This window comes from Trichomycterus rosablanca, chromosome 9 (genome assembly GCF_030014385.1).
Source record: "Trichomycterus rosablanca isolate fTriRos1 chromosome 9, fTriRos1.hap1, whole genome shotgun sequence".
Lineage (NCBI taxonomy): Eukaryota > Metazoa > Chordata > Actinopteri > Siluriformes > Trichomycteridae > Trichomycterus > Trichomycterus rosablanca.
The window spans coordinates 35,581,989-35,594,901 of NC_085996.1; the positions used below are offsets into that span (position 1 = coordinate 35,581,989).

The 12,913-nt window shown below is 38.3% G+C and overlaps 1 protein-coding gene across 1 annotated transcript in view; it reads right to left on the reverse strand.

Moving 5' to 3' along the window:
- fmn1 (formin 1) overlaps positions 1-12,913 on the reverse strand; it is a 29,057-nt gene that overhangs the window by 13,646 nt on the left and 2,498 nt on the right. The window contains exons 2-9 of the mRNA XM_063002530.1: positions 12,068-12,173; positions 9,265-9,326; positions 7,676-8,424; positions 4,114-4,255; positions 2,922-3,009; positions 1,762-1,823; positions 1,452-1,540; positions 1,122-1,251 (exon numbers count right to left, since the gene is read on the reverse strand). Coding sequence (XP_062858600.1) covers positions 1,122-1,251; positions 1,452-1,540; positions 1,762-1,823; positions 2,922-3,009; positions 4,114-4,255; positions 7,676-8,424; positions 9,265-9,326; positions 12,068-12,173 — 1,428 coding nt within the window. The remainder of the gene's footprint in view (positions 1-1,121; positions 1,252-1,451; positions 1,541-1,761; positions 1,824-2,921; positions 3,010-4,113; positions 4,256-7,675; positions 8,425-9,264; positions 9,327-12,067; positions 12,174-12,913) is intronic.

Here is a 12,913-nt window from a genome sequence, read left to right on the forward strand (position 1 = left end):
CTTATTTTCGACCTTGAGAAGAGTCGATTCTTTGAGCATTTAAACAAAGAGTCGACTCATTTGAGTTGTGTTAATTGACACCTGTTGAATCATTCGAACAGACCATCTTAACTACACAACAAGCGTCAGTAGTGTGTTTGACTGTAGGTATTAAAAATAGCAGAGAACTTTGTAACAACAATTAACGTAACTTAACGTACATTAAAACAACACGAGCAGTGTTATAGCAAATCAAATGGGCTAGTCAATAGTCACCAGGTTTGGTGCTGTAGTAAACCTGAGGTCTGGTAGTTCTTTTACTTATGTAAAGTACTGTAAGCTCACCCTGATCTATACAGCTAATACGTACGTGGGTCTATTAATATTTTTTATTAATTAGAGGTAAGTGTTCATAAAAATGAGCCATTTTTGTTATGTATTTATCAGTGCACTTTTATTTACGCATGGATTAATTAATTATGAATAAAGCAATTTTAAATCACAGCTGATGGCTAAATGAAGATAAAAGAACATCTCAAACAAACATCAGCAACCAGACACTGGTGAGTCTTTTACACTGTTTCACTTATTTGTTGTTTACAGTCCTGTTGTTCCCTCTGAGAAATTAAACCTCTCTGAGTACCCTTAATCTCCATTTACACATGCAAAAAGTGCACATACTAACTCTACACATACACCCATTTACAAATGTTTGGATATATTCGGATAATCCAGACTTTTGCTAATTTAACTGCACGAATACTGTTTATTTAAATCTTATAAGGTGATGTGCAAGTTTTTGGTCACATTTGTTAAATAAATATATTTAATTAAGCAAATAAGTACACTATATGTCCAAAAGTATGGGAACACCCCTTCTAATAATAACAGGTGTATAAAATCAATGATATGTTTTTAATTTTGTGGCAACAGAGAAATATTGTGATTACTGCAGCTATACTGTGTACCTATTATGTGGTCATATGTCCGTCTTCTTGGTTAGCTGCTGTTGATTTTTGACCCACACTTTTTTTTCAGAATTGCTGCAATTTAGCATGACCTGCCTGTGTTAGGTCTTGCCACAGTATACATCACAAATAATTCATAAACACTTTGAATTAATAGTAAATATGACTTTGTACCTTGCACACTTGCAGGATTTTTTCTGTTTTGCGCTGGATAGATGCAACAGCATCATTAAATGTTGACTGGAGAATGATACAGTGTGATCTCAAAGTGAACTGAGGAATCTGGGAGAGCTCATACAGGAACCTGCAAGAATAATGCACCACATTTAACAATGGCCAATTTCACATTGCAGGCTTGATTACTCAGCTCTAATTGTTACTGATGTTTTACTTTCTAACAGCTGAGCTTGTGTTTTTTTCTAAATGACCTGTCTGTCATTGGCATATACCTTGAATCACTGACACAGTATTATGTTTTCTAAAGATTGTGGTTATATGACTTACTGTTCTGGTCTGTCTAGCAGTTTGACATGCTCCTCATTAGATGTTTCACAGTGTTTTCTTATTCTTTCCAGTTCTTCAGGCTGAGCTCTCTGTGGAACATGAAAAAAGTTTGTAATAAAATATGTTGGATATGCTGCATATGCACCACTTAGCATTAATGGTGCATTTACACAAGTAAGCGATGTTGGCTTTAAAATAAAATCCCAACTTTTTTGGAACTGAGGCTGTTGTTCTGGGAAAGGATTTTGGTCTGTTGATCATGTCTTTCCCACGGTTGTGGTAAAAAATATGAATAATGAAAAAGACTCACATTTTCATACAGGGCTTCAATAGCATCCACATCAACCACAGAGTTGTCCAGTGTTATAATAGCTGATAAAGTAAAAGAGTGCATATCAGTTTTGCATGATTACAGATTTACAGATTGACAGTTGTTAGTGTTGGAACAGTGAAAGCTGTAAGGATGAAATACAATTAAATTTAATATCAAATTAGATTTGAGATTTGAGACAAATTCAGAACTGATTAATTTACTAGTTTAGACTCTGACTGCATGTGACTTTGAATAAAAGATCATAAACATAGAACTAGGACTCAAGCTATTTTACTTTTGCATTACATGTCTGCAGTAGCCTGGTTACTTTGAGGAAATAAGTATGAGATTTTTATTGGGTATATTATTTTATTTTAACTGATATTTAGATTTGATATTGGATAAAAATGTTCTGGAATTAGGACATTCCACATTTCCTGCTGTAGAAACAGTTTTCAGTCCAAAATAGTTTTTCTTTCTATTTTATTTATGCATTTTCTCCCATTTTCTCCTATTTTAGTGTGGTCAATCTGTTTTCCGCTGCTGGGGGATCCCTGATTGCAGTTGAGGTGGGTATATTGCTGCTCACCCCTCCTCCCGCGCCTTAGCGGAACCCATTTTCACTTATGCACTCTGCACAGGCGCCTCTCTATCTGCCAATCAGGGTCCTAACACAGCGTTTGAAGACCCCATCCACATAGTCCGATCATCCCGCCCTAGCAGAACCGTGTCTGCTGCTGGCACTGCCAATTATGCCCGCTCGATGGCCCCCAGCCGACCAGTGGCAACGCTGAGTTTCGAACAGAGGAGTTTAGAATCTCGGCGCTGGTGTGCTAGTGGAATATCCCACTGCGCCACCTAGTTTTTATTTTATTGTACACCTTTTTTCAAAGCATTTTTACAGTTGTATTGGCACCCTGACAACTTGCTCATCCTTTTTATCTTTCATTTAAAATATTAATAAAAAACTATTTTGTTTAAGTTACAGTTAATAAAAGAAAAAAAATGTTGCACAGTTGTTGGTACCCATAACTGGAGACTTATGAGCAAAACCATTTGTTTGAAATTTCCCAGCTGTGATTTTTTTAGTCACACCCTCTTACTCACTGTGCGTGCAATCAATATAGACCTGCATTATCTTTCAGAAAGATTCTCACCTTGCTTTATGTCCTTCATCTCCAGGTGCAGACTTGAGATTAAGATGCCCACTGCTTGGGAACGCTTAGCATCCAACACCTTGATGATCTGACAGGTCAGTAAGATCAAAACAGTAATTGGTAAGACAAAATGCACACATTTCTTACTAAGTTTACTGAAAATAAAAATACAAAACGGTTACAGTGGCATATTCATGGAGATAATCTCATTATAACATAATTACATCAATTTCTAAAACAGCCTAACATATTATAAATGTATAGGCAAAAATTTTTTGTTTAGCCCAAAATAGAGCTAAACTTGTTATTTAGTAATTTAAATTTAACATACATCAACAAGACTGAAGACAGTGAAACCCAAACTTTCCCAAAAGCATTTTTAAGGAATCCAGGTTTAGAAGATGACATGAACATCAAGGCCTAAAAAATGTGGGAATTTTCCTACTGAAAGCTCAGATTTTGATTCTTGGTAATACTGGCCTGGTCACATGTCATGGTCAAAATTTAAGCACCAAAATTAGGCACAAATGTTTTTGTTATTTTTTATATCTTAAATCCAGATAGCATAGAAACATATCATATCCATCTTTAGGAACTGCTTTACTAATACTTCGCATGGACAGTGGGTCCATGGTGTGGCTATAATATCTTAATAATTAGGAGGGGTGTTCATGTATTTTGGTCAATAGTTTGTGATAACGGGACATAAAACATAACTAGTTAATTTACTTTAATTTACTGTTAAGCTTTTACCAACTACATATTAGTATGTTAGCACAGTTTACTGGTTTCTTAGTTTGATCCTGGATGGTCCTGGATGGGTTCCAGTGACGGGGTGATATTGCTTATGGCGCCAGATGAGCTACGACCGGCCTTGGTTATGATCCGTTTCAGAGAATCATGTGCTAAGGCATTAATATGAAAAATGTTGAGTGCCCACAGGGGTAAACGACCATTAAAATAGTTTAATCCCACAAAAAATGTGATGTTTTGAGCTAAATGCTCTTCATCAGACATTCATTCATTTGACAGAATGCTGGTATGTAAATTATAGACTTTTCTATGACCACTGCTGACTGATTCATATTATTCAGGCCTGATTTGTACCACATGAAATATTCTTCAGTCGCCACCGTCATCATCATTATTATTATTACTGTAATCGTGATGATTAGACAGGATTTTCTTTTACCTTCTTAGCTTTTACTGTCTTATCGTAGGCCTCAGAGAGGGGTTTCCTTTTGGTGGGTGAAGCCATTTTAGCAAACAGCTGAGCGAACTCATTGCTGTTTATTAAGGCTGGCTCCTTCAGTGAGCTCCACAGTGTATTATTTCTACAAGGTAAAACAGAGAAGATGAATACAGACATCCTGCCGTCACTCATTAAAATTTTTTTACAAACCGTTCCTCTTTTCCTTCACACTTAACACAAACAATTGTTTATTAGCTATAGCTACGTACACACATTACACACACTTTTACCTGGGAGTCAGTAATTCACTAGAAAGAGGTTAATTGGAAACTTGTGTTTAATTAAAAATCCTAAAGGACTGATGCTGTTGTTTATCAGGGTGAGAAATTTGTAACTAGATGCTAATTACTTACAAGGCATTTTACACCTATTCTGACTGATATTGTTTTAAAACCCTTTTTTATTTAATTTATGTTGCAATGTCCAGCTCATTAGGCCACATCTACTCAGTTGCACAATTACCAATCTGAAGAGGTAATGGCTAACATGTGCTTCCTCTGAAAAACATGAAGCCATATGCCACCGCTTCTTAACACCAATCCAGACCTGTTGTCCACCAGAATAGACATTTACCAGCCAATCAAACAGCAGCTTAGTCCCTCCCACTGCATCAGGGGAAAAAATCAGTACACTTAGGTGAGGCATGTCAGCAGGCTAAATTAGTAACCACTCATTTTATCTGATTTAGAGCACTAGTTTTTTTTCATGTTATGAGTGTCATTGGGCCAATCTACACACATAGAGGCTAGTGGCAGAATGCACTACCAGCACTTCTAAACTTTACCATGTTTTTGTCTTGCGAAAAGTGCCGGTACTCTTTTTGGCCCCTCTATATCAGATTTTGGGTGATTCATAATGACCATATACAGTGGGGGAAATAAGTATTTGATCCCCTGCTGATTTTGTAAGTTTACCCCCTTACAAAGACTTGAACAGTCTATAATTTTTATGGAAGGTTTATTTTAACAGAGAGAGACAGAATATCAACAAAAAATAATAAAAGTTATAAATTAATTTGTATTTAATTAAGGGAAATAAGTATTTGATCCCCTACCAACCAGCAAGAATTCTGACCCCCACAGACCGGTTATGTGCCCATGAGGCACACAAATTAGTCCTGTCCCTGTATAAAAAACTCCTGTCACAGAATCAGTTTCTTCCGTTCAAATCTCTCGACCACCATGGGCAAGACCAAAGAGCTATCAAAGGACGTCAGGGACAAGATTGTAGACCTACACAAGGCTGGAATGGGCTACAAGACCATCAGCAAGAAGCTTGGTGAGAAAGAGACCACTGTTGGTGCGATCATTCGAAAATGGAAGAAATAAAAAATCACAGTCAATCACCCTCACTCTGGAGCTCCATGCAAGATCTCACCTGGTGCGGTAAGAATGATTCTGAGAAAGGTGAGGTCAGTCCAGAATTACACGGGAGGAGCTTGTCAATGATCTCAAGGGAGCTGGGAGCACAGTCACCAAGAAAACCATTAGTAACACACTTCGCCGTAATGGATTGAGATCCTGTAGTGCCCGCACAGTCCCCCTGCTCAAGAAGGCTCAAGTACAGGCCCGTCTGAAGTTTGCCAATTAACACCTGAATGATTCAGAGAAAGCTTGGGAGAATGTGATATGGTCAGATGAGACCAAAATTGAGCTCTTTGGCATCAACTCCACTCGCCGTGTTTGGAGGCAAAGAAATGGGGGATGGTGTTCTTGGGGTCATATCCAGCATTTCTCTGCTTCCAGCTCCCTTGAGATCATTGACAAGCTCCTCCCGTGTAATTCTGGACTGACCTCACCTTTCTCAGAATCATTCTTACCCCACCAGGTGAGATCTTGCATGGAGCTCCAGAGTGAGGGTGATTGACTGTGATCTTGTATTTCTTCCATTTTCGAATGATCGCACCAACAGTGGTCTCTTTCTCACCAAGCTTCTTGCTGATGGTCTTGTAGCCCATTCCAGCCTTGTGCAGGTCTACAATCTTGTCCCTGACATCCTTTGATAGCTCTTTGGTCTTGCCCATGGTGGTCGAGAGATTTAAACGGAAGAAACTGATTCTGTGACGGGAGACTTTTATACAGGGACAGGACTAATTTGTGTGCCTCATGGGCACATAACCGGTCTGTGGGGGTCAGAATTCTTGCTGGTTGGTAGGGGATCAAATACTTATTTCCCTTAATTAAATACAAATTAATTTATAACTTTTATTTAATGTTTTTTTTCTGGATTTTTTGTTGATATTCTGTCTCTCTCTGTTAAAATAAACCTTCCATAAAAATTATAGACTGTTCAAGTCTTTGTAAGGGGGTAAACTTACAAAATCAGCAGGGGATCAAATACTTATTTCCCCCCACTGTATAAACATTTCTACCCAGGGGGCACTACTGACCTGATCTCGTTCATTTAGCAGATGCTTTTATCCAAAGCGACTTACACAATGAGCTGAACACGATGAGCAATTGAGGGTTAAGGGCCTTGCTCAGGGGCCCAACAGTGGTAACTTGGTGGTGGCGGGGCTTGAATCGGCAACCTTCTGTTTACTAGTCCAGTACCTTAACTACTGAGCTATCACTGCCCTGTCGTTGAAGACTTAAACTTGAATAATTAAGGACACAATCTGAATGTATTGATATAGAAATGATACTGGCCTGAAACTGCAACTCAATGTTTTATTTTATGTTGCAGCTACTTTAAACAGTTGTTGCACTTTCTAAAGACAAACAAGTATTGGATCAGTACTTATCAGTATTAACAAATATTCAGAGCTCACAAAATCATAACTGGTGCATCTTGATGGATTTTCAGATTTTCTTTTCCTAGATCCGTCTCATGTATTCAGTTGTCAATCAAATGTTTCAGAAAGTCTTTGAGTCACTGTGTACTGTAAAGGAACATGAATTCTAGTCTAAGCAATGTTTATACAGAATTTAATACGTCACAATTTGTTGATACTGGCTGATACAAATGCCAGCATGTGAATAAGGGGAGTGTTGGCACTTTTTTCCCCAACTTCAACTGCATAGAGAGAGAGGGTAAGTGCCTCTTTCTGTACATAAACGTAAAGACACCCAGCTCGTGTCACTATGATCAATAGAGGAAACCCAAAAACAGAGACAGTTAGGCTCCCACCCGTGAATGTGTATGTTTTCTTTTGTTATGCAAAAGCATGTTATTTAAAAAGTTGGCGAAGTGACAATAGACGAATACACAAATGATTCATAAAAAAGGAAAGGTGGAAATAGCCAATATTAGAGAATTGGTGTGATTCCCGATTGCTTCCTGACTATTTGTGCAGAAGATAAAATGTTATGCTCTGCTGGACTTTGGGCCATGCTGGACTTTCAGCTGTAATCGACTGGGAGTCTAAGAATTGTTTAATAGGTGAAAAGGATACCATTATTGTAGACCAGTTTTGCATAAGCAATGTCAGTCACAGGCTTGTCAGCTGATGTTGCTGTTTACACACAATAAAGGGATTCGTGTACATGTAACTGTGTACTACCTGCCAGCTCGAATCTGGATTCTAGTCCAGTAGAGTGTCTTCATTGGACAAACGGGATCTACTGTTTGCTTTCTTTGTGGTCTCTCATCAGTTCTAGCAGGATGGGTGGGCACAGGGCCTGGTAAGGGTGGTGGAGGCAAAAGTCCACTTCCAATTGTAGGTGGTGGTGGTGGTGGTGGTGGTGGTGGTGGAGGAGGAGGTATTCCATTATTTTGTTCATGTGGTGAGTGAACAGTCATTGATGGAGCAGGATTTGAAGAAACAGTAGAATCAGGTAGTAATCTTGCAGGTTGTTTAGTTGTGTTATTAAATTCTGATTCATCAGTCAAGGCCAGGGGTGGTGGAGGTGGTGGTGGAGGTGGTGGAGGTGGTGGTGGATGTGGTGGTGAATGTGTTAATACAGGTAAAGCAGAATTTTGTTCTAGTTTTGAAACAGGGTCCTGTTTGCCAGAAAGGCTACGACTGATTGAATCAAGATCAAGTTTTTTAGGCACACTCGGTTGTGGACAGATTCCACTGTTTATTTTTTCATTCTCTTTAGGCTTGATAAAAGTCTCACGGTCAGTCTGAATGCACACGGTGCGTAAGGTGCGAGTTGTATAGATGTCATCTGTAGAAACGGCCACATCCTGACGATCATTATGCGAGGACTGGGTCACCTTTTTCAGTTCTGCAATGGCTGTCTGGAGTCTTGATGCAGCCTCTTGGTTTTCCTCTTTCAGTTGTAAGATCTGGAGCTTAAAATCAGCCTGCGCAGGATTAGCCAGAATACTATTGGTAAATTATTTAATATATTAATTAGGGATGTAACGATAAACCACAAGACAGTTAAAAATCGATTCACATGTGTAACGATTCAAACCGGTTTACATGTATAATGAATTGATATTCACTTTAAACAGCAGAGGGAGCTGGCGCTATTCACCTTGCCTGGTTGACGTCACTACAGGGTTGCCAGGTTCGGAATTTTCCAGCCAAATTTATTTATGTGAGGATACTTTCTTTTTGTATTATTCATTTATTTATTTAATGTGGGATTTTATTATATTTCAGTTTTCTACAGTTTTTTTACACAAAAAGGGAAATATGCAGCATTGTTTTGCATAGTTTGTACCTATCTCAAAAATTTAAGAGCATTCATTATTTAGATAAATAACTTTAAAAAAAACATTTTTTTAAAGAGAAATAATAAAAGGAAACGTCATAATTTGTCTTCAATTTAATTTTGTTTAAAAAATCGGGAAAAAATTGGATCGTGAATCACAGCGCATCGCATCGTGGGTAGAGTGTATCGTTACATCCCTAATAAGTTTCAGTTTACAGCATTATTACAGTCAGTGAGTTTAGGGTTAGAGGACTTGCTCAGTGGCAACTTGGTGAAGGTGGGATTTGAACCAGTGGCCGTTTGATTACTCGTCCAGTACCTTAACCAGCTTTATTATTATACTGGAACATTTTAAAAATCACTGGAAAAGTATTTAAAAAGTATTAAATGTATTAATCCCTCAGCCCTTAATTTACATTAATTAAAGTAGGGAGCTGAGTACTTGTATTAAATACAGTTCATGTGCATGATCTAACAGACTTGCCTCCAATGCCACCACCTCTTTTTTGCACTCTCTTTTCAGATGAAGAAGAGCTGCCTGGTGTTCTGCAAGAACAAAATATTACATATTACATACTTGCACTATTCAGTATTATAGTAAACAGTAATCAGTTATCTAATTTGTGCATCTTTGACCGACACTCATTGAAGATTTTTTTAAGGAACATATATCATAGATAAGAGACCACTATTGGGTGCAACCACACTAGCCCTATTTACATGTACTTTAAGAAGACATCAGTTATAGTCAAAAATTATTGATAATGATGAATAAGAAGGCTATTCCAGAAAGTTAAATGAAATTTTAAACATTTTAACAACAAGTACTTTCCTAAAGTGTTGTATGTATATTTAGAAAAAAAATATTAGTATTTTTGGACAAAGAAATCTGTGCCATACACTGTCCAAAAGCTCACTAATGCCCTGGTCCAGGCCTGGAAGGAGATACCCCGGGACACATTTGCTGTTTCATCAGTTGTCCAGTTGTTGTCAGGAGTGCATACAAACACGGGGGGTTATACACACTACTGAGTCACATAATGAGTTGCCGTGATGAAATTCACGCAGATGGGATCATCCTGTGATTTAATTTTTTACTTTGACTGGTGTGATTTGTAATCCAGGCCTTAATTGGTTGATGATTTCCATTGACTGTTATTATGTCATTTTGTTCTCAACACATGACACAATTTACACCAGTAAAGATTTTAAACTTAAAACCTTCGTTCATTGAGATCTGATGTGTTATGTAAGGTCCTCATAATTTTTTGGAAAGTGCATATACTGGCATTTTTGTGTACAAAAATCACAGTGGGGTGCACAGAAACGTGGTTTTTGAAGACCTGGGTTTGATGCTTACATATTTAATTATTCATTTACTCTACATAGACGCATTTTACGTCATCCTATGCGCGCTCTCGAGAAGTAGTATGTTTGAAATCCTAGGTGCCTTAATATGCTCACTACTACGGTATCTTAAAATTTCAAGGGTATTTTGACTCAAGAACGAGTGAGCATCCGATGCTGCCTTAGCGGTGGAGGCAATCCCAGCATTCAGTGCAGCACAACTTTTCTCACAGAAAAATAAAAAATATGGCGGACGATGCAAAGAAATGAAGAATGAATGAAGAGTTATTTTCAAACGTAAATAAATGATTATTGATTTTTAATTTGTATAAACTTGCACAAGTGTTTTTATTTGCAAATTCGGGCTTGTCAGCGAACTTAACCGTTTTCGGTACAGTGAGGGAGATGTTAGTTCACATGCTAGTGAGTTGTGCCACCCCATCCTATTGGTTTGAATGGCATGAGGCTAACTGTGTGAGCTGTGTTAGCGAAAGCTGATGGAATCACTGTCTAAATAGCGCGTTCGAATAACCTGCCTTATAAGTCAATGACTTATTAGAATCCTCTCTACTTAAGCAGCTGCCTGTGTAGGCAGTAAGACAGCAAGGCAGCTCACTAGGTTTTCGAACACACCCTTAGTTTCTGTGCAGTATCCATTTGTACATAATTTCTGTAGTTATTATTATTATGCAATATTTTGATGTTTTGCTATACTTTTAAATTGATGACAATTCATCATACATCATTACTGATTAGGAATATTTATCATCACAATACTGAAATTACTTTCATATCTGTTTATGATCAGTGTAAGCTAGCAGTTGGCTAGTTGCAAGCATTGATAGTGCGATAATATTCATTCTTCATTGTATATATATACAGTTTGTTCTATTTTATTTCCAGCATTTTATTTGGTCTGGATAACAGTCACATTTGTATTTGCCCATGATAAATAAAAACAAAGGTAGCTATGTCAGTTTTAGTATTTTTAATAACTACCATATAGAGCCGCTCAGGTGGCACAGCGGTAAGGTACGCTAGCTCACCAGAGTTGGGGTTTCGAATACATCGTATTCTGGGCTGGGCGGCTGCATGAACAACGATTGGCTGTTGTTCAGGGTTAGGGGGTAAAAAGTCGGATCATAGGTCCTTATAACTGGTGCAACTGCGGCCCCTGCTGGCTGACTGATGGCGCCTGCACAGGGCTGAGGAATAATGCTGATGGGGGTGTGGCCCTCCATACACAGTGCCCGTCGCTGTATGAACTCGACTCGTGCAGGTGAAAAATGCAGTCTGTACTGACTGTACGTGCCGAAGGGGGCGTCCTCAGTCAGTGGTGAAGGGTCGAATCAGTATAGAGGACACAATCAGGGTAATTGGACACGACTAGATTGGGGGGGGGATTAGGGGGAAAAAACTACCATATAGTTTTTTAATGGTTTAAAATGACCTGTTCTGAGATTTGGGGAGGGGGGGATTTCAGACATTGTCAGTAGTAAAATGTGAAGTTAAATTTATGGGTGGATTAGGCATATTTTAGATATGACTAACATTACTGTGTGTGCTAAGGTGTGTCTCAGGACTCCGCACCCTGCTGCCGTACAGGATATTTGTCTACCAGGCTGTACAGAAACTGTCAACATCAGTAACATGTGATAGTGGATTAACACATGTGATGGATTCGTTGTAATTTTTCAGTTTTCCTAGAATATTTAATTAGCATTATATAGTTTGCATTATGTTTTAATCTAGAATTCTAGAAAGAACATTGCTTAAATAAAAAAACAAAAACAAAACATTGCAAAGTAAATAACTGAACCCACAGAACACTGGGTGGAAACATGTTAGCATTTGTTTGAACAGAGTTGTACCATTACATAAAGTGCAAATATTTACCGTTACCTTTCTTGCATGTGTATGCATACACAGCAACATCTTACCTGCCTCGGTGTATTTCAAGCCTATTCTTTCCTCCTCGTCTTTAGGCTTTGGAGGGGGCCAGACGGCCTGCAGTCGCCCTGGGGTCCTTTCCTCACTCTCGGCAGACTTAAGAAGAGATAAAACGAAGCCTCATGTTATTTACATATAATACTGCGCAGTTCAGTAGACAGTTCAAGTAAATACTAAGATTTATGTGTCAGATTTATATTGTTATTTAAACAGAAAATGTTTGGCACTCTGAGTTTATTGCTGTTGGATGTAATGAGCCCACCTGTCATGGAGATTGGTAATATAGCTTGGTTACAGAATCATGTCTTTCTGCCTTGCTAAATATGGCCAGCATATGGCGTAAAGGGGCAGATAACTGATATATCAGTTCCTCTTAAATGACAGTCGCCTGCGCCTCAGTGACTTCTATTTGCCAACACATCCATGAAACAGTGGTCTTTTGCCAAGCTAGGGAAGAAACCCCCAAATGCCAGCTTAAGCTGATATTTGTTTAAGAGGAACTATCAGACCTTTTATCAGTTAGAACCTGCTAGAACATAGGTGGCATTGAATGTAAGGGCTTGCTGGGCAAAAATAGAACTTCCTTCTTCAAAGCAGTTGTACTGTATTCTACAGTACTTGAGAGTCATTATTGTATTGAGCTATCTCCAGCATTTTACTTTTTGTCTTATTGAAAATAGTCTTTATTTTAAATGAGCAGAACTTCAAGCTATCATTTTGCCATATCACATGGCAGTTTTATCCCTTCACATATCAAAAATTGACAGGACCTGTCAAGGAGAACCGCAGTAAGGTACCAGGTACCTTTTACTAAGTCATCCTATAAAACTACATAT